Here is a 19,559-nt window from a genome sequence, read left to right on the forward strand (position 1 = left end):
GAGGGACTTGACTACAGCTGGATCTTAGTGTCCCCACGTGAAGCTGCATTGACTTGTGAGGGAAGGAAGGCCTGGAACTGCAATGTGATTGGCTAAGAGCAGAGCCAGGCTGGGCCTTGGACCGGCCACGGTTGCCATGGCCCAGTACAACTCCGGACGCCAACCTGAGTCTCTGGCTTTCTGTCCCAGAAAGGGGCAACCCCTGGTTTGAGGAAGCTGTCTCTCCAGTGGAGAGATGTTTGTCACAAGGCAGAGGTGATGGAGACCATGATAGTGACTCTCTCGAGCCTCATGTCTCCCAGTGCAAAAAAGAAGGCAGCCTGCATCCAGAGAAAGATGGGAGGAAGGCCTTCCATTTCAGCCAGTGGCTGCTCTCCTGGCTAAGAACACAAGCACATGAGACACTTTCTCAAACAGAAGGACCTGAGGCCTCAGCCAGCAAGGCTGGGGGCTGAAGCTGGCTGGCCTGGTCACTGGCCCCCAGGAGGAGTGAGTAGGACAGTCCTCCACACAGAGGAAGAGTGCCGACAGGCAGAGACGCCCATGACCACTGCAGGAGGATCACAGCTGAGATGCATCTGTGCACATAATTATGTTGCATTTGAGAAAAAAAAAAAAAAAAGCAATGAAGGGGCTGGAGAGATGGCTCAGCGGTTAAGAGCACTGGCCGTTCCTCCAGAGGACCCGGGTTCAATTCCCAGCACCCACATGGCAAATCACAACTGTCTATAACTCCAGTTCCAGGGGAATCTGACACCCTCGCACCAATGCACATAAAATAAAATTAAATTATGAGAGAGAGAGAGAGAGAGAGAGAGAAGCAATGAAGAGGAAGTGTGTGTCCCTGCTGTGAGTCAGTTAGCCCCTTGGAGGTATCAGGTGGGGCCCTGCAGGGAGGGTAGGGAGGCAGCAGAGTTCAGGGTACTAGGAGTTCTCCAGGCAGAGGGGGGAGCTGTGGGAGAGGGGGACACGAGGGGAGAGGGGAGAGGGGAGAAGACAGCCACAGGGAACCCTCTCATGCCGGTGACCTGTGGGAGACGCATCTTGGGTAATCCAAGTGGAGTCAGCAGTCAGCCGCAGCGTTAGCCTCAAGAGAACTCCCCTCTGAATCAGCCACCAGCACCTCCATCCTGGACAGGAACCCGTGGAGGGAACCCAGCCAGATCCTCTGTGAGTTTAGGACATCCTATGCCCTGGGAACATCTTGGATGCCTCAGTCCTTCCAGCAGAGCAAGGTCACCCTGGTTCTGTCTGACTGGTGGCCAGTGTGGCCAAGGCCAGAGGACTTGGAGGTCCCAGCAAAAAGATTTCACTTGTTCTGTTGGAACAGTGGAAGGGCCCCCAGCCAGCAGGGCTGGGGGCAGCTTTGGCTAATGCTCACATCACAGGAGATGGTCAAAACCAGGGTAGGCAAGTAGTCCCTACCAGCTTGGCACCACCCCTCTCTCAGAAAGGCAGAGGGTGGCCTGGCAATGGGCAGGCATCTCGGCCTGGCATCAATCAAACATGTCAAGCAGGCTGGCGGCTGATCGATATCTCCTGCTTTAAAAATAAACTTCTTGGCTTGGCCTTGACGTTAATCTAGCATCCGGAGCCCATTATCTTGAGACCAGCATTCTGTTCGATTGACTAAGCCAGGGTTTCCCTCTTCCCCACCGTCAGAGCAGAACTGCCTTGCCTGCCTGCTAACTGCAGCCTCAGACACCTCCCACCGTGGGCAATGGCACAGGGGACAGCCTGCGTCCATCTTGACAGGTGGCAGTGAGACCCAGGACCCTTTGGGAGCCCTGACTGGATTAGGACATGAAGCCCAGCCCCCTGTGCGCCCCCAGCAAGGGCGCTGCACAGAGCATGCATCATCAGTGTCCCATGCCAGTCTCTCAAGCCACAGGAGACGGAACGTGAGAACATGGCTAATGTCCCAGAGGCAGCTAGGACCCTCCATGCCCAAAGCCACCGTGGCCTCGATTCTGGACTGTAGTATCTGCCCAAGACTGCACCTACCCCATCCCATGAACGGAGCCAGCTTTGTAAAAGTGAACGTATGAAGATATCCTGTCCAGCCACACCCTGACAGGGGCCCGTGCCTTCCCTTCCCTCACACCCCATTGGACTCCAAACCTCTGGCGTCCATGGTGGCAGTATCCATGCCTACCCGTGAGCCTTTGCGTGCTTCTTGTTCTCATCGCTTTAGTAGCTCCTGAATCAGACCGTCCCAGCTGCTGAGGGCAGTGTGGTAGCCTCCTCCCCACCCCGATCCCCTGCTTCTTCCCAGCCTGTCCCCTTTCATGTCTGTGGGCACGTGAACCAGCGAGCTCAATTAGTCTTATTCACGGGACCATGGACACCTTACCAGTTGGCTACACCACTAAAGAAAATGCCTCTTCCCTCACTGGCACCCATTACCACCTCATTCACATGGGAATGTTGAGGGGCCCCGTCTATCTGATTTATTTTTACTAATGAATTTGGGGGGGGGGGTGCTGTGGCACACATATGGAGGTCAGAGGACAACTCGGGGGAGTCGCTTCTCCCCTTCCTCCATGCAGAACCCAAGGCTTGACAGTAGGTGCATTCTTACCTGATGGGCCACCTATTGGCCCATGGGTTTCTGGTCTAGCCTGGACACTTAACTTCCTGTGCACCCCAGCGTCTGCCGTGGGTTCTGCACAGCGCCCGGCAGCCATGGCCAGCAGCTCTTTCTGTAGCCTTTGAGGTCTTTTTCTGCACCGTTTTGAGTTCAGGACTTGAGGAAACCACGCGGACTGTGTGCTGGCGTTTGAGAGGATGGAGTCATAAGGATCGAGGCGTCACCTTCGTCCTCCCTTCTCGCCCTGCAGGTGTGGATGTGTGGGGGCCGCATGGAGGACATCCCCTGTTCCAGGGTGGGCCACATCTACAGGAAGTATGTGCCCTACAAGGTCCCCGCTGGAGTCAGCCTGGCCCGGGTAAGGCGGTGGCTTTCCGGGGAACTGGGGTAGCCTGTGGTAGCGTGGAGACACCCTGGGCTCCCAGGCTAAGTGACTGATAGATGATGTCCAAGTTAAATCCAACTGAAAGGAACTTACATATAGCCCGGCTTGACTACGTGGAGGCTGTGGGCCGGGGGAGGATTGCCGGACTCCTCTGAGGCTCCGCCTGGAGCTTTGCTGAACTGGAGTTGATTTTCACCAACTCATCATTGCCCAGGGGTGCAGAAAGACGGGAAACTGGTGTGTTAAGTGGAGTGAACTGGTCATTTCACAGGAGGGCCACCTGTGGTAGAGCTTACAGAGATGCAAAGCTAGACCAGGGGTGATTTAAAGAAACATGTCAAGCAGGCATGATGATGCTCTTATCATCACTGTTGAAAAGCTTGGGGGTAGATGTCATAATAAATAAATGGCTCTCTTCTTCACCCACCCACCCCCGAAACGTGTCAAACTGTTTTGTTGACCTGAAAACCGTATCAGGGATTGAACTAAATTGACCACTGACTGCAAGGGGTAATCATTAGCAAAAGATTTGGGAGATGATCATTCTTTTACTGGGGAAATTAAAAAAAATAAAATAAAAAATAAGGGTGACCTCAAAAATAAGTGAAGGAGGTGCCTGGGGGTGGGGGATGAAAAGACACAACGCCATTTGCAATACTAGAAAGGCCAGAGTGCAGCCACACCCCAGCAAAGAAACATTGGGGGACCTGCTGCCTGGGTTCCCAACCCTCTGCTTTTCCAGGCTTTGCCAGAGAGTCATTTCCTCGGCTTCAAGCACTGCTGAGCCAGAACATGGCCTGGGAGGCAGGGTGGCAGAGCCCTCTAGTGGTGAGAATCTCCAATGACAGCCGCCAAGCCCGCTGCTCTATGGACAGCCCCTTAGCAGGGGAGTTGGGTTCCAGATAAAGTCCAAGAGGTGGAAATCTTCCCAGATGCCCTCGGCCTCCCCTGCAGGATGCCAAACAGGAGAACAGAGCCAACGTCTTTTCATAAGCCCGAGACTGCCGCTCTTGGAGGCTACCAGGAGCATGGGGACAGTGACCCCCGAGCAGGACCCAGGACCTGCCCCACTGCATCCTTTTCTAAACCAGAGATGAACATCAGGGTGCTGGGGGGCTGCAGTGACACCAAAAAAAACCCCTGCATCCCAGCCAGGCACCCTGCAGAGTAGTGCACACTGACCTCCCTTCTCCCTGGGTTCTGATCTCCACTTCCGGGAGGGAGAGAGGAAAGGAAAACTCCACCTCCTGCTGACAGACGCCTGCATCTGTGCCCTAAACAGCAGCTGTGACTGTCCTCACAGGTGTTAGTGGCCGCATCCCCGTTAACATCTGGGGCTGGACAGTGTGCTTCTGTGTCTCATCTGAATCCCGCCCAGACGTCTAACGTCTTTGGCCATCTGTCCTGAGTCAGGCCCTGCGTCTGGCATGAGCCAACCCCAGGGGCCCATCCCACCTCTTCTCTGTAAGCCCAGCTGTCCCCTGTGCGGCTGCATGTGAGGTGCCTGTGCCCACCGGAACTGCAGCTCACTGCCATCATTTAGTTGCAGGTCAGGTGCAATGTGTTTGGTCTTCCCAGCATTCCAGAACCTGAGACAAGGGGGGTGGAGAGTTCAAAACCACCCCAGGCTTCATAATCGAGATCCTGTCTTCAAAAAAAAAAAAAAAAAAAAAAAAAAAAGTTGGCTCGCTGCTTTTGGCAATCAAATTCACAGGCTTCTAGGGCACTTGCCTCCTGAATGGCATTTAGAGGTTCTCAGGGCCCTGAGAGAGCCAGCATGCTCTCTTAGTGGCACATCTGCCTCTAGAACAAACACTCGGTCTTGCTGCACAGGGCTGTCACTGGAACTGGTACGTAAGAAAAGCAGTCCTGCAGCAGGTGGAGGGGACAGGCCTTAGCAGGCAGGCCAGGGAAAGAGAAGAGTTCCCATGTTCTAGATGGTTCCTGATGTGCAGACTCTGGGGCCTTCCACATCCACCAGGCCCAGCCTTTGCTGCACAGGCACCCAACGGAGCTAGCTCTCTTTCCAGTGGGGTCAGAGGCTGCAAGGAGACCTGGCTGCCTCTGGGATGAGCACAGAGTCCTGCCACAGGGTAGTGTTCCCATGCAGGGCCTCTTTGGTGTCACTGTGCCTCCCTGTGCTCAGGAGAAGGTGACTTTTGGCTTGGGTTAAGAGCTAAGAATGGTTTTCACGATTTTAAGCAACTGGAGGGGAGGCCCCAAGAACTTAGGACACCAGGTTGTGACACTTGAAAATCAAATGGTGATTGACGTCATAAAGTTTTATTGGTGCATGGCCACGCTCCCTCATTTACATAGGCCCTGGCTGTTTTATGCCACCATGCCTTGAGACCATCTGGTCTGCAGAACTCAATTATCTCCACCAGAAAACACTTAAACATTTGTCCAGCAGCCCCGCCATGCTGTCTGCTCCTAAAGCAAACCTTTACACACAGGCGTCAATAACTGCGACACTTCAGAGGGAAATTCAGATTAACCTCAAGCCCATCCAGTTCCATGTGTGTCTTGAGGGAGGGGGAAGTCTTGAGGGAGGGGGAAGCGGGTCCTAGCCCTTGAAGGAAGCCTGGGTTTGAAGGGAGAGGTTTGCAAGCAGCAGCTTCCTCTAACCTGTGCTCTTACGTTCTGAGTGGGGTACACTGCAGGAATACAGGGTTTTCACATGATCGACACACAAGATCTTAGTCTTCCTGTCTCCAAATTGCTCTGCCCAGGACTGCCTCCAGTTCCCATTGGTTGTTGTCTTGTAGTTGGCTGTCCCAGGGCTTTATTTAAAAAAAAAAAAACAAACACAAAAAACAACTCTCAAGCCTCTGAGGATCTTGAGAAATCTCACCTGCTGGCAGGATTAAACCTTCTGGGCGTGGAATTTGGCCAGAACTGTTGGTTGAAAGTGACAGAAACCCAACTCAAAATGGCTGTTAAGAGCTGGAGAAGCAACTTCGTAAGTGCTCAGTGTGCTGATGTGAGGACCTGAGTTTGGATCCCAGCACCCACATAAACAGCCACCTATAACCCAACATCTATAACCAAACCCAAACCAGGGAAAGAGACAGGGTAGCTGGGGGGTTGCTGGTTACCAGCCCAGCTCCAGGCTCAGTGAGAGACCCTGTCTCAAAAAATAAGGTGTAAGGGCTAGCAGGATGGCTCTGGGCTGGCCTGGGCTCCTCAGCAAGCCTGACCCTTCCACCTACCTTCCTTTCCAGAACCTGAAGCGAGTGGCAGAGGTGTGGATGGATGAGTATGCAGAGTACATATACCAGCGCAGACCGGAGTACCGCCACCTCTCAGCTGGGGATGTCGTGGCCCAGAAAAAGCTCCGAAGCTCCCTCAACTGCAAGAGCTTCAAGTGGTTTATGACCAAGATTGCCTGGGACCTGCCCAAGTTCTACCCACCTGTGGAGCCCCCAGCCGCGGCGTGGGGGGAGGTGAGTGTGGATGGAGAGACTGGCCACAGACACCAAGAAAATGTGCCCAGTAAAGCCTAAATGTCCCCGTCCCTTCTTCTCTCTCTCTCTTGGACCCTGTGTTGATGGGGCTGACTTTTTATTTCTGTTTGTGTTTTATTGTACTGTTGAGTGTTCTGAAAATTTAAACTGGGTCAGCACCCATTTCACCTTTTGACTGTGAGACACTGCTGGGTTTGCACTCTTTGGCTTGCAATGCTGGGGACGGGAACCCAGGACCTTGCACATTCCAAGCCGTGCTCTTCAAGTGAACCATGTTCCCAGCCCATGGAGCCCATTGGAAATGCAGACTAAGAGTGTAGAGGTTAGGGTTGAGTTGTAATGTCCGCATCTCCATCTCGCCCTCCCGTGGACTACAGGATTTCTCACCACGACCTCGGGAACGCATTTGAGACTAACTCAGCTGTCGCTACCTTGCCTCTTGGTGCTGTGTGTGCCCTGAGCAAATCTGCAGCCCAGAGCTCCCACCTGACCCTCCAGCCTTCATTTCTTTGGAGTGGGCTGGGGAGACCTCCTGCTTCCCCGTGCCATTCCCTTGCCCTAAAGGATAATTCTAGATGGCAAAGATACTGCATCCTTCTCGAATAGCTTCCAAGACACTGTTCCCTGCCGGACACCTGCCCCTCAGGCCCCTGGAATGGGGGTCAAATTGGATCCTGGATCTGCTGGGTGGGATGCTGTCAGTGTGAGGCCATAGGAGGACTTGGGCCTCCCTCCTTCCTCCTCACCTTCCCAGACTTCAGGAAGATTGTCACTCGGGAGCTCCTGGGATCCTGTCCATCACAGTCAGGAGGCCCTCCAGCAGCCTGGGGCAAGCCCTTCTAAGGAAGTTCAGAGTTCAGCCTGTCTTGGATTTCTGCCCCAGTCTCCTCACCACCCAGCAGGGCCCAGTGGACACCTTGAGGTGCCTCAGTGGTTGCTCTTCATTTTTGCCCTCAGATTCGCAACGTGGGCACAGGGCTGTGCACAGACACCAAGCATGGCACTTTGGGCTCCCCGCTGAGGCTTGAGACCTGCATTCGGGGCCGTGGGGAGGCTGCCTGGAACAGCATGCAGGTAAGGGCCACCCAAAGGGACTCCCAGGTCTTCACACATTTGTCAACCAGAGGATGAGTCTCGGAGCTCCCAGAGCACCATGGGAAGGGAGTAGGGAATTCCTGCATATGACAGATACCACTGTTCATCTGGACTGTCCTATAAATTCCCACCCTCATGCCTGTAACCAATAGGCAACTTTTAGCTCATTTTAGTAGTGTGTGTGTGTGTGTGTGTGTGTGTGTGTGTGTGTGTGCGTGCGCGCGCGTTTATTATTATTATTATCATTATCATTATCATTATTTTATATGCATTGATGTCAGGTCCCCTGAAACTGGAGTTACAGGCCAGTGTGAGCTGTGATGTGGGTGCTGAGATTTGAACCCCGGGTCCTCTGAATGAGCAGTCAGTGCCCTTAACCACTGAGCAATCTCCCTAGCCCCGTTTGCTCTGGTTTCTGTTACTATAGCTGAGTGTCATGTTCTGAGTGCTTTATAAAGCATGGAGGTTGATTTAGCTTTCAGTTCTCATGGTTCTGCAGATTCAAGAGCGTGACACCAGCCTCTAGCCAGCTCTCTTGAGGACCTTTCCACAGGGTAATGGCTCATAGAGGACACTGCCTTGGAAGGCGACATGCGCTGCCTGCCCTGCATCTGTCTTCCTCGGCTTCTAAAATCACTAAACGGGGCTGTCGGGTGAGGTGGCCCAGCTGGTAAAGGTGCATGCTTGCCTTGCAAGCTAAAAACCTGAGTTCAGTCCCCAGAGCTCAGGGTAGAAGGTGAGAGCCACATCCCAAAAGTTTCCCCTGACCAACACGCTCATGCCATAGCACATACAACACACAGAGAGAGAAAGAGAGAGAGTACTAAAATCATTGTTTTGGCAGGCTGTGGTAGTCCCCACGCCTTTAATCCCAGCACTCAGGAGGCAGAGACAGGCAGATCTCTGTGAGTTCGAGGCCAGCCTGGGCTACCAAGTGAGTTCCAGGACAGCCAAGAGAAATCTTGTCTTGAAAAATCAAAATAATAATAATATAGCCCTGGCTGTCATGGAACTTGCTATCTAGACCAGATCAGCCCTAAAATCAGAGATTCTCCTGCCTTTTTGCCTCCTGAGTGCTGGAATTAAAGGCGAGCACCACGCCCAGCCTATAAATATAAATTTAAACAAAAAACACTGGGAAACAAGTGCTCAGCTACAAGAGTGCCTGCCTAGCATGTGCAAAGCCCTGGATTTAATCCTCACACCCCATAACTGACCCTGGTGGCACACGCCTGTAATTAATCCCAGCACTCTGGAGGCTGAGAGGAGGTGGGAGATCAAGGCCAGCCTGTGCAATGTGAGACCTTGCTTCAGTAAGAAAGTAACAGCAGGTCTCTCTTTAATGTGCTGGCATAGATGCCTCCGAGGAGAGCTGGGTCACGTATAGTAGGCTGGTTTTCGTGTTTGAGGCCCGCCACACCGATTTTCACAGGGGCTGCACTCACTTGAATTCCTCCCCAGGGTAGCAGAGCTCCTGGCCCTGCATCCTTGCAGGCTTCTGTTGGCATTTGTTTTCATGCTGACAGAAATTAAAAACACACGCCGGGCGTGGTGGCGCACATCTTTGATGCCAGCACTCAGAGGCAGAGTCAGGCAGATCTCTGTGAGTTCGAGGCCAGCCTGGTCTACAGAGTGAGATCCAGGACAAGCTCTGAAGCTACACAGAGAAACCATGTCTCGAAAAAACAAACAAACAAACACAAATGTAGTAAAGTATAAATAGCGTTAACTACTTGGGCTTCTAACAAAATTCGGGAGACACCTGAGCCCTGCACTCGGCAAACCCTGCTGTCAGAAATCAGAGGCGTGAATAAATGAAGTTTGGCCACTGCTGGCTGTCCTTTCCAAGCTGCTGGGTAAATTCAGCACAATTCCAGCCTTCTAGGGGCTTCTCAGTGTGTAGCCCTGGCTGGCCTGGAACCCCACTATGTAGCCAAAGACTTGCACACAAATGGTCCTAGTGGCCTGCTTTTTAAACCAAAATCTGGAGCCAGCCCAGACATCTCAAAAGGCAGACAGGACAGTAACGTCAGGGAGCGAGATGTTGGTAAATGTGCTGGCAGCCAGAGTGACCACAGTGAGATCAAGTTAAAAAGAAAGAAAGAAAGGCAGACAGACAAAGGGGGAGGACATACTGTGAGTCCAGTTTTAGAGAATTCTAGAAGTTGCAACTGAATCTCTAGTAAGAGAAAGCAGATCTCTGGTGGCCTGGGGACACCATGAGGGGACTGGCGGGAGACTGGGCCAGGGAGCACAGGGACCCTGGAGAGGGGCAGGCTTGTTATCTTTGGGATGGCTTTAGGCAGTCGGAGCACGCCAGCTGTGCACTTTCACTGTGGACAGAGTATCGGCGCTTAGTAAAGCTGTGGAAAGGTGTTGGGGTTGGGAGATTGGGAGAGCACTAATAAGCTAAATTCAGGAAGTGGGTCCAGCTTGGATCTTCATCCAGAATGGGAAGTCCACTGGGTGTCTAGTGGCACCAAGGTCCCTGGGGAGACTTCCCCTCATTAGAGTGGCGCTTGCTGAAGCTTCTGACTTACTACCTTGTCTGGGTGCACTTGAGAACGCAGTAGGAGCAGCAGGAAGGCGATAGGATTGGCTGGGAGTTGATGCCTTTTAACGCTGAATGGCTAGGGGATGGAGAGATGGTGAGATGGCTCAGCAGTTAAAAGAACGTACTGTTCTTACAGAAGACCCGGGTTCGTTTCCCAGCAGCCACACTGGGCAGCTCACAACCCTCTATAACTCCAGCTCCAGAGGCTCTAGCGCCCTCTTCTGGTCTTTGCAGGCACTGCACTCACATGCACAGACACACTCATACACATAATAAATAAAAGTAAATCTCCGCTTAAAGTTAAGGCTGGCTTATTAGGACAGGAGATAGAGTCAACAAACTCTTTTTAGGACCCTGGAACTTAATTTTTTCTAACTCAAAACGAAGCAAAAGCCCACCATTTCAGTGCATGCTTGTAATGCCAGCACTCAGGAGGTTGAAGCAGGAGTTCACAGAGTTCAGAGTCAGCCTGGGCTACAGAGTAGAAGCCTGTTTCAACAATAGTAATAAATAAATAAATAAATAAATAAATAAATAAATAAATAAATAAATAAATAAATAAATAAATAAATAAATATCAAGCAAGCCAGGCATGGTAGCAAATCCTGTAATTTCAGTACCTGGGAGCTGGAGGCAGGAAGAGCAGGAGTTCAAGATTATCCCTGGACAGTAGACTCCATCTCAAAAGACAAGCTAGTAAGCAAAGAGGGACATTCTCAGTGCTTGCTCCCTCTCTACCGATGTCCCTATGCATGCAGGTCTTCACCTTCACCTGGAGGGAGGACATCCGGCCCGGAGACCCTCAGCACACCAAGAAGCTCTGCTTCGACGCTGTCTCCCACACTAGCCCAGTCACCCTCTATGACTGCCACAGCATGAAGGGCAACCAGCTGTGGAAATACCGCAAGGTGGGAGCGGTGTGGGAGGGGGGAGGGGGGAAATACCGCAAGGTGGGAGCGGTGTGGGAGGGGGGAGTGTGGAAATACCGCAAGGTAGGAGCGGTGTGGGAGGGGAGCAGACCACTTGCTTGTGAGGATGTCTTAGGTTGGCAGTGCCTCCTGCTTCTCCCTGCAGATCCCGCCCACTCATCCTCTCTGCTGTTAATCTAGCCCTGAGAAAGAGCAGAAACCCAGATTCATGCATTTTAACAAGAAAGCCACCAGGCGGTGGTGGCAGCTCATGCACATCTTTAGTCCCAGCACTCGGGAGGCAGAGGCAGGTGGATTTCTGAGAGGTCAAGGCCAGCCTGGTCTACAGAGCTTGTTCTAGGACAGCCAAGGCTACATAAAGAAACCCTGTCTCAAGAAGGAAGGAAGGAAGGAAGGAAGGAAGGAAGGAAGGAAGGAAGGAAGGAAGGAGGGAGGGAGGGAGGGAGGGAGGGAGGGAGGGAGGGAGGGAGGGAGGGAGGGAGGGAGGGAGGGGAGAGAGAGAGAGAGAGAGAGAGAGAGAGAGAGAGAGAGAGAGAGAGAGAGAGAGAGAAAGAAAGAAAGAAAGAAAGAAAGAAAAAGAAAGAAAGAAAGAAAGAAAGAAAGAAAGAAAGAAAGAAAGAAAGAAAGAAAGAAAAGAGGGAGAGAGAGGGGAGGAGGGAGAGAGAAAAGCCAAGCCAGGGTGTGGTGATGCACATCTTAATTTCAGCACTGTGGAGACAGAGGCAGGCCGATCTCAGTGAGATGAGACCAGCCTGGTCTACATAACAAGTTCCAGGTCAGCCAGAGCTACATAGTAAGACTGTCTCAGAGAGAGAGAGAGAGAGAGAGAGAGAGAGAGAGAGAGAGAGAGAGACAGAGAGAGACAGAGAGAGACAGAGAGAGACAGAGAGAGACAGAGAGAGAGACAGAGAGAAGGAAGCAGCCAAGCCATACAGCAGGGACAGAGTGGCATCGAGATTGGAAGCAGGCGGTGTTGAAGGTCCCACTTAGAGGAGCGTTCATCACAAGGAAACAGGAGATGCTGGCCAAGAGCAGGGCCAGCAGGATGTGAGCACCCGTCAGGTCCACTTCCTGCGTCCTCGTTGCTGTCATGGCGGCTGTGCCCCCCACCCCCACCCGCACCCCCGCCTGACAGCCGCCCTGTTTTGTAGGACAAGACCCTGTACCACCCTGTGAGCGGCAGCTGCATGGACTGCAGTGAAAGCGACCGCAGGATCTTCATGAACGCCTGCAACCCCGCCTCCCTCACCCAGCAGTGGCTCTTCGAACATACCAACTCGACGGTCTTAGAGAAGTTCAACAGACACTGAGGCCTCAGACCTCCTCAGCAAGCCCCTCGGGTTGCTATGGAGAGCTTGCACACCTTCCTCCTCCCGTGGGAGAAGGGGATCTGTGGGCACCAGGGTGCTGGGCCAAATGGCTTGGGGCGGAGGGTTCTTGAAGCACTTGTGTGGTGCGGCCAGAGGGAGAACAGCCCAGACAAACGGCTCTACAAGAAGCCAGAGCCCGCTTACGTTAGCGCAGAGTTCCTCAGCCTGCCAACATGTCCTCTAAGTGTTTGGCATACCTGTGGGCAGCCTCAGGCCAGGAAATTAGTCCTATGAGGTTGCCCAGCTCTCGGGCTGCTCCCAGACATGACAGTGCCCTAGGAAGAAAGGCGGTATTGGCCTCGGGGCCGCTTTTAAGCCTATGTGCCAGCCGCTGGCAAGGCAGTCTGCCCATGCCGGGGATGCCTGCCAATATTGCCTGTGTTGGCCCAGGGCAGGGAGAGCCCAGTGGGGCCTCAGAGTGTTCCATAACTCGCCCTGGCCAGCAACCAGGCAAGGGTCCCCCCCCCCTTACTCTGCAGCCGGATGGATGTAAAGGATGCCTCCCCTGGCTCTCTGGGTGTTTCAGATGCCCATTCTAGCTTTAGGGCTCTCTGGGTACCAGGTTTTCAGGGCTAGTTCAGCTGGCCGAGTAGACCTCCTGCCTGAACAGCTCCCAACCCATGCTTCCAAAGCCCTTTCTCTGTATCTCTCCTTGGCAGCTCCCTGCCTCAGAGAGGAATGGGGTGCTGTGAGGTGCTCACTTCTAGAATCCCCTGGGGGAAAGCAGCATCCCCCCAGATTATGGCCATTGCGGTCCTAACCTCACAGAACCCCGGAGTTTCTGAAAAGTACTGTGGTTCTGTCAAAAGCCAAGATGAGCCATGGGGTGCGTGGGCATACAGTGCAAGCAGCCAAGTACCAGGCAACCCCTGACCCAAGCCCACGTGTGGCCCTAGGGGTAGAGGCAGTGGGGGACCAGAGGCTTTGGTACAACCCAATGCCTGACCATCACAGCTGCAGCCTCGTTAACAGCGAGGTCCTCATAAGCTAGTGTCCCCTGACCAGATCACCCCTAGCCCCATGTCAGGGTCCCAGGGGGGTCGCAAACAAAAACTCACCCTCCGAGGATTGGGTCACTGGATCGTGTTACTTACCAGTGAAGTAACTGATACGTGGTCCTGGGGACAGAACTCCGCTGGAGAGATTCTGGTACTGAGGTCAGCAAGCCCCCCCAGCTTGGCCAGGTGTGGCTGGTGTTGAGCCTCCTCCATGCAGCTCCTGGGTGGTCACAGCTCACTTGTGGATTCCTGGTGTCCTTTTCCAGATGAACATCCTACCTTACAAGTGGCCAGCTAGGAAGGAATCCAGATGGGGGTGGATGGGGGGGTCTAGAATCAAGTGGGGGTGGGGGTTACAGTCAAGGGGAGTCGAGTCCTCAGAGAGCAGTGTGGCCTCGTGACAATAAAAACTGTGCCTTTTATAAAGAGAAAATGCAACCGAGCAGCCGATCCCCTAAACTTGAACCACTTCCTAGTGCCTTGCCAGACAGACAAATGGGTGGGTGGAGGAGAGGCACCTGTGCAGGTCCTATGAGCAGAGTGTGTGTGTGTTTCCTTCTGACTCAAGCAGGAGGTGCTAGGCTCAAGGCAGAACCTGAGACCCAGAGGCCCACACGGCAGGGGCAACTGCCTACGGATGCAAGAGCCCTCCCTGGGACAGGATGGCTCTAGGAGCCCGCAGCTTCTAGGGACCTGGCAGCCCTTTGTAGGGGGACATGCCGATCCCCAGAAGTGCTGTGCCTGTCCCTCACTCTCAGGGGCGAGATGACCAGCTGGATTTCCAGGTGATGTCAAGCCAAGCAGATGGTTTCGGGCAGGGCAGCCACAAGCCATCCTCAGTCTCGCTCACTCCATTCCATACTCATCTGGTTCTCATCCCCCTTCTCGGGTGGGGCGGCCACTTCCTCTGAGCTCACCTCAGCGTGTGGGACTGCTGAGCTCTGATCTTGGGGCATAAGACTTGAGGAGGTATGCCATAGGAAGGACTAGGTTGGTCTGGTGGCTGACTGCAAATGCTTCATTTCCACCTTGTTCTGATGTCAGGTGTGGAAATCCTTGTCTCCAAGGGTCAGGTTTCCACTCAGCTGACAGTCTGCACAGGCAGAAGGACCGTGGACATGCCACTGGCCAAGTGACATGCCAGGCGGCTGGCCTCTTTTCCTCCAAAGCTTTATTCAGAGGCCGAGATCACAAAACAAGATGTGGTTAGAAAGGCAGCCTCCCTCACAACCCCTCAGCCCAGAAGATTCCAGAAACATTTTGGAAGGCGATGTCCTTGCTGTGGTGATGCTAAGGCCTTTGTGTGGCAAGCCGTCTTACCCTCTCCTGCCAGCCATAGCTTCCGGCTTTGAAAGCAGCCGGGAATGATAGACCTTCTCTTGAGGCTGCTCTCCTGGGCGGCGGGCATAGTGGATTTCCAAAGTCAGCCTCGTGGTGCCCCCTCCTTCCTGTCTCGCTTGTTCCTGTGAGGAGCTGAGAGCTGCAGGCTCTTCGCCTCAGCCGTCCCTGGTTCTGACAGAGTAGGCAGTGTGCGCTCAGCCTTGTGTCTGTAGTTTTCTAAAGACTGGCCGTGTAAAAGAGACAGAGAGTGCAGAGTGCCGTTCCACCCCTGAGCGCATCAACCCTTGCCCCTGATGCTTCCTACGACAAAGCCGAGTCATATTTTGGTTCAAGGCTGATGCTGAGCCAGGGCCCTGCCATCACCATTGCGTGAGAGTGGTCCTGAGCTTCGGGATTTTAACATGTTCCACTGGCTGGGTCCCCAGGGGAAGCTGCAGGCAGGGAAGCTGGGAGGTGAGACAGGGATTCCACGGAGAAAGCCCAAGAGCATCCACCATCCCTCCTGCCTGGGAGAGTAAGCCTTGTGAAGGACGACTTTACCATGTTCAGTTGCGATTGTTCAATAAACCTCCAGACTTTGTCTAAAGCGGCTTCTGCTATGTCCCTACGTCACCTGCCTTTCCTGCTATGTCCTCCGAGCACCGATCACCTGCCCAGCATCCAGATGCCCTGCAGGGTGCTGAAACTAATCGAGGGGAAGGCAGACCAAAGCAAGGGTGATTGTAGGTGCAAATCATTGAGGAGAGCTAGCCAGGATGTCTTAGAACCTGGGGTGAAGCCATCAGGAAGTGCCCTGCAGAGCTGGAAGACCAAAACAAGGAGAGGGCTGAGGGCAGTCCCTGCAAAAGCCACGAGACAGAAAGGGGATTGGGTATGGAGAAGCACAGGGTTGAACACACTCAGAGTCTTCTAGATTAGACCTGAAGGGAGGGAGTCCCAAGGGCCATGACAGGAACAAGCTGAACTTACCCATTAACCACAAATAACTGGTTTATGGAAGTGTTTCTGGATTATTTGGCATCTGCAGAACCATGACTAGAACATCCTCCATATGTGCAACTCCGACCCTCACTGGGCCTTTATTTCACACTGAAGTGACTGGTGTTGTCCTTCAGCAACCACCAGAGGGAGCTATGGACCATCGTTTAGACCAGGACCATAGCTCAGTACCGGGAATGAGAATTCTGACCCAAAAAGCAGGTAGAAGAAAGAGTGACCGTCTTTTTAAAGGTGCACACTCAGAGTTGGAGAGATGACTCAGTGGTTAAGAGCACTGGCTGCTCTCACAGAGGACTCAGGCTCAGTTCCCAGCACCCACATAATGGTTCACAGCCATCCTTAACTCTAGTTCCAGGAGATCTGAGACTTTCTCGTCTGAATTCCACTGGAACCAAGCCCTACCCAAGGTGCACATGCATATACAGGCAAAAACACTCATGGAATAAAATTGATTCTGTTTTTAAAAAGTTTTTTAGCGGGCAAGTGGTAGTAGCATGTGCCTTTAATCCCAACACTCAGGAGGCAGAAGCAGGTGGATCGCTGAGTTCGAGACCAGCCTGGTCTACTAAATGAGTTCCAGGACAGCCAGAGTGATTATACAAAGAAACCCTGTCTTGAGAAACCAAAAAAAAAAAAAAAAAAAAAAAAAAAAAGGTTTGTTTTTTTTTAAGGGGCTGGAGAGATGCTCAATGGTTAGAGTATCTGCTGTTCTTGCAGAGGACCTGGGTTCCCAGGACCCACATGATAGCTCTCAGTTGTTTGTAACTCTAGTTCCAAAGGATCCAAGGTCCTCTTCTGGCCTCCACAGGTACCAGGCATGCACATGGTGCACAGATATATGTGTAGGCAAAACACTCATCCACATTAATTAATAGATAAATAAAAAATTGTTTTTCTTTTCTTTTTTTTTTTTTTTTTTTTTTTTGGTTTTTTGAGACAGGGTTTCTCTGTGTAGCTTTGGTGCCTTTCCTGGATCTCACTCTGTAGCCCAGGCTGGCCTTGAACTCACAGAGATCCACCTGCCTCTGCCTCCCAAGTGCTGGGATTAAAGGCGTGCACCACCACCGCCCGGCTAAATAAGTTTAAGGTTTGTTTTTTGGGGGGATTTTTTTTTTTTTAAAGATACTCAGATAAAGTTCAACCCAGTGGTGAATGACAAGAAAAGTGTCCAGGGCCTACTGTACGCAGACACTCAGCCAGAAATGGAAAGATTGTGTAAGCAGGAGCCAAGGTCAATGGCTTGCAGGATCTGCACCCCTGTGTGACCCTCATTTACCACCAAATTTTTCACTGCCTGGCTTTGCCAATATGTAGGGAGATGCTAGGTGTGTTCATTTGCTTGCTTGTTAAGGATAAGTTTATGTTCTTGGTTGTGAGCCTAGCCTTGAATGGATGAGCTGTCCCTCCAGCCCTAAAGATAAGTTTCTATGTACAGGTCTACAGAGTTACAGGTAGTTGTGAGCCCTACCACATGAGTGCTAAGAGCCAGATTTGGATCATAGGTAAGAATAACCATCAATCTTAACTAATGACCCAGCTCTCCAGCCCCCAAGGTGCTGGAGTTTTGTTTTGTTTTTGTTTGTTTGTTTGTTTTTGTTTTTTTGGGTTTTTTTTTGTTTGTTTGTTTTTGAGACAGAGTTTCTCTGTGAAATAGCTCTGGCTGTCCCAGAACTCACTTTGTAGAGCAGGCTGGCCTCGAACTCACAGTGTAGACCAGGTTGGCCTGGAAGTCAGAGAGATCCCACCTGCCTTTGCCTCTGCCTCCAGAGTGCTGGGATTAAAGGCATGCATAATGCCATGCCCAACAAAAATAACTTTGTTTAAATAACTAGTCAAGATAACTATATTAGTGATGGGTTTGGGGCTGGGGTTCAGCAGCAGATCACTAGAATGCATGAGGCCTTGAGTTCAATTCCTGGGACTGAAAAGAAAAAGGAAGTTAAGTACACAGTTAAGTACACAGAATTCAAAAGGTAGCACAAATGTTTTTATTGTCACTCTTTCTGCTATCTTTTTTAAATAAAGGCTGCATAAATTAATAATAATTAATTAATAATTAAGCTATTTGTGGGTGGACAGTGTACAAGGAGGGGTGTGATTCACATGGTAATAATTAGTAAGACAAGGGACGAGAGTGGAACCAGAGCAATGTGACGGCAACGTGGCTATATGCCGCTGACTTTGAGTCGCTACTCCAAACTAGAATGCTTTCCATGAATGGGTTAATTGCGGGCCCCGGAGACATGTGAGGAGGACAGCCACTCACTGCTCCTCTCTGCCATGCCTCCTGGCTTGGGCGGGCAGAAATCAACCAGCATCCGGCCCGGCGATTCTGGTGCAGGGCGTTCAGGCACCATTATGGTGAGCGAGTACAAGGTGGGGAGTTGGGGGAGAGGAAGAAGCAGAATGGTTCATGTGCTGGGAAGAGAGGTGGATCTTAGCGGGCGAGGGCAGTGAACAGGCTGACATGGATGGCCTGCTTGCCACCTAGGTCCATGGTGATGTCCAGGCATTGGCTGCTGCCGAGGCTCATGTCCTGGGCCCTGGCCCTGACACAGCTGTGGGGATCTGTCTTGATGTCTGTGGCTCAAATTATCTCCAAGGGTCCTGTGTGCATCCAAAGTTTGGGCTGACACCTGTGACCATGCCAGTGTCCGAGGAATGTGCCCTGACAGGGCCATGCTGATTTGGGAGGCCTGCGCTTCCACCTTGGACCATGGGCCTATGCCAATCTAGGAGGCCTGTGTTGCCACCCAGGACCATGGTGACATCTGGACCCAGAATGCTGCTAAGAGCCATGTCTGCGCCAAGGCCGTGGCCCTGCTGTGGTCGGGCTCTATGTTGATGTCTGTGACGCCTTTTGCCACCGAGGGACCTGCAGAGGCCAGTAGCCTGGGCTGACACCTGAGGCCATGTTGACCTTTTAGGGTCAAGCTGCCACTGAGGCTATAATACAGATCTGGGTGGCCTGTGCTGCCATCCGGGACCATAATGTCCTCTGGACCCAAACTGCAGCCAAGGGCCATGTCTGGGTCCGTGTTGATGTCCATGACTGCTGGGGATGTCTTTCTGTATGCTGTGAATGTGTGTTGCTCTGATTGATTGATAAATAAAACGCTGATTGGCCAGTAGCCAGGCAGGAAGCATAGTATAGGTGGGATAAAGAGAGAGGAGAATTCTGGGAAGGGAAGGCTGAGTCAGGAGACACTGCCAGCCATGCCAAGAGAAGCAAGATGTAAAGATACTGGTAAGGTATAGATTTATATAAATGGGTTAAGATATAAGAACTAGATAGCAAGAAGCCTGAGTCAGTAGGCCATACAGTTTTAATTAATATAAGCCCCTATGTGTTAACTTGGGTCCAAGCAGCTGCAGGACTGGTAGGTGAGAGAGATTTGTCCTGACCACAGGCCAGGTGGGACACAGGAAAACTTCAGCTACACATGACTCTTCTTACCATCAAAGGCCAAGTAGAAGCCAGGGGTCTGGGCTGCCACCTGCAGATGTTGGCGTTCAGGGGCCACATATATGCCACAGGGGCCATGCTGATATGGGTGACCTGCAGTGCTAGCTAGGGCCACAATGACATCTGGACTCTGGTTGCTGCCAAGGACCATGTCTAGGTCCATGGTCCTTCTGCAGCCCGAGTCAGTGTTGATGTCCATGGCCCGTGTTGCCACCAAAGGTCACACAGATGCCTAGGATCTGGGCCACCACCTCTGGCCAGATTGGTGTCCGAGGGCTGCACCGCTGTCAAGCCCATACAGACCCGAATGACAAGCACTGCCACCTGGATCCATAGCGATGCATGGGCCCAAGGGACAGCCTGGG

General features: G+C 52.3%; 1 protein-coding gene across 3 annotated transcripts in view; it reads left to right on the forward strand.

Annotated features, from left to right (window-relative positions):
- Galnt10 (polypeptide N-acetylgalactosaminyltransferase 10) overlaps nt 1-15,315 on the forward strand; it is a 147,730-nt gene extending 132,415 nt beyond the window's left edge. For all 3 annotated transcript variants that reach the window (XM_042284034.2, XM_042284036.2, XM_076542384.1), the window contains exons 8-12: nt 2,841-2,948; nt 6,200-6,421; nt 7,400-7,516; nt 10,850-10,999; nt 12,172-15,315. In XM_042284034.2, coding sequence (XP_042139968.1) covers nt 2,841-2,948; nt 6,200-6,421; nt 7,400-7,516; nt 10,850-10,999; nt 12,172-12,330 — 756 coding nt within the window. In that variant the 3' untranslated portion in view covers nt 12,331-15,315. The remainder of the gene's footprint in view (nt 1-2,840; nt 2,949-6,199; nt 6,422-7,399; nt 7,517-10,849; nt 11,000-12,171) is intronic.
- Nucleotides 15,316-19,559: the final 4,244 nt, after the last annotated feature.

The sequence above is a fragment of the Peromyscus maniculatus genome, chromosome 8 (assembly GCF_049852395.1).
Source record: "Peromyscus maniculatus bairdii isolate BWxNUB_F1_BW_parent chromosome 8, HU_Pman_BW_mat_3.1, whole genome shotgun sequence".
Classification (NCBI taxonomy): Eukaryota; Metazoa; Chordata; class Mammalia; order Rodentia; family Cricetidae; genus Peromyscus; species Peromyscus maniculatus.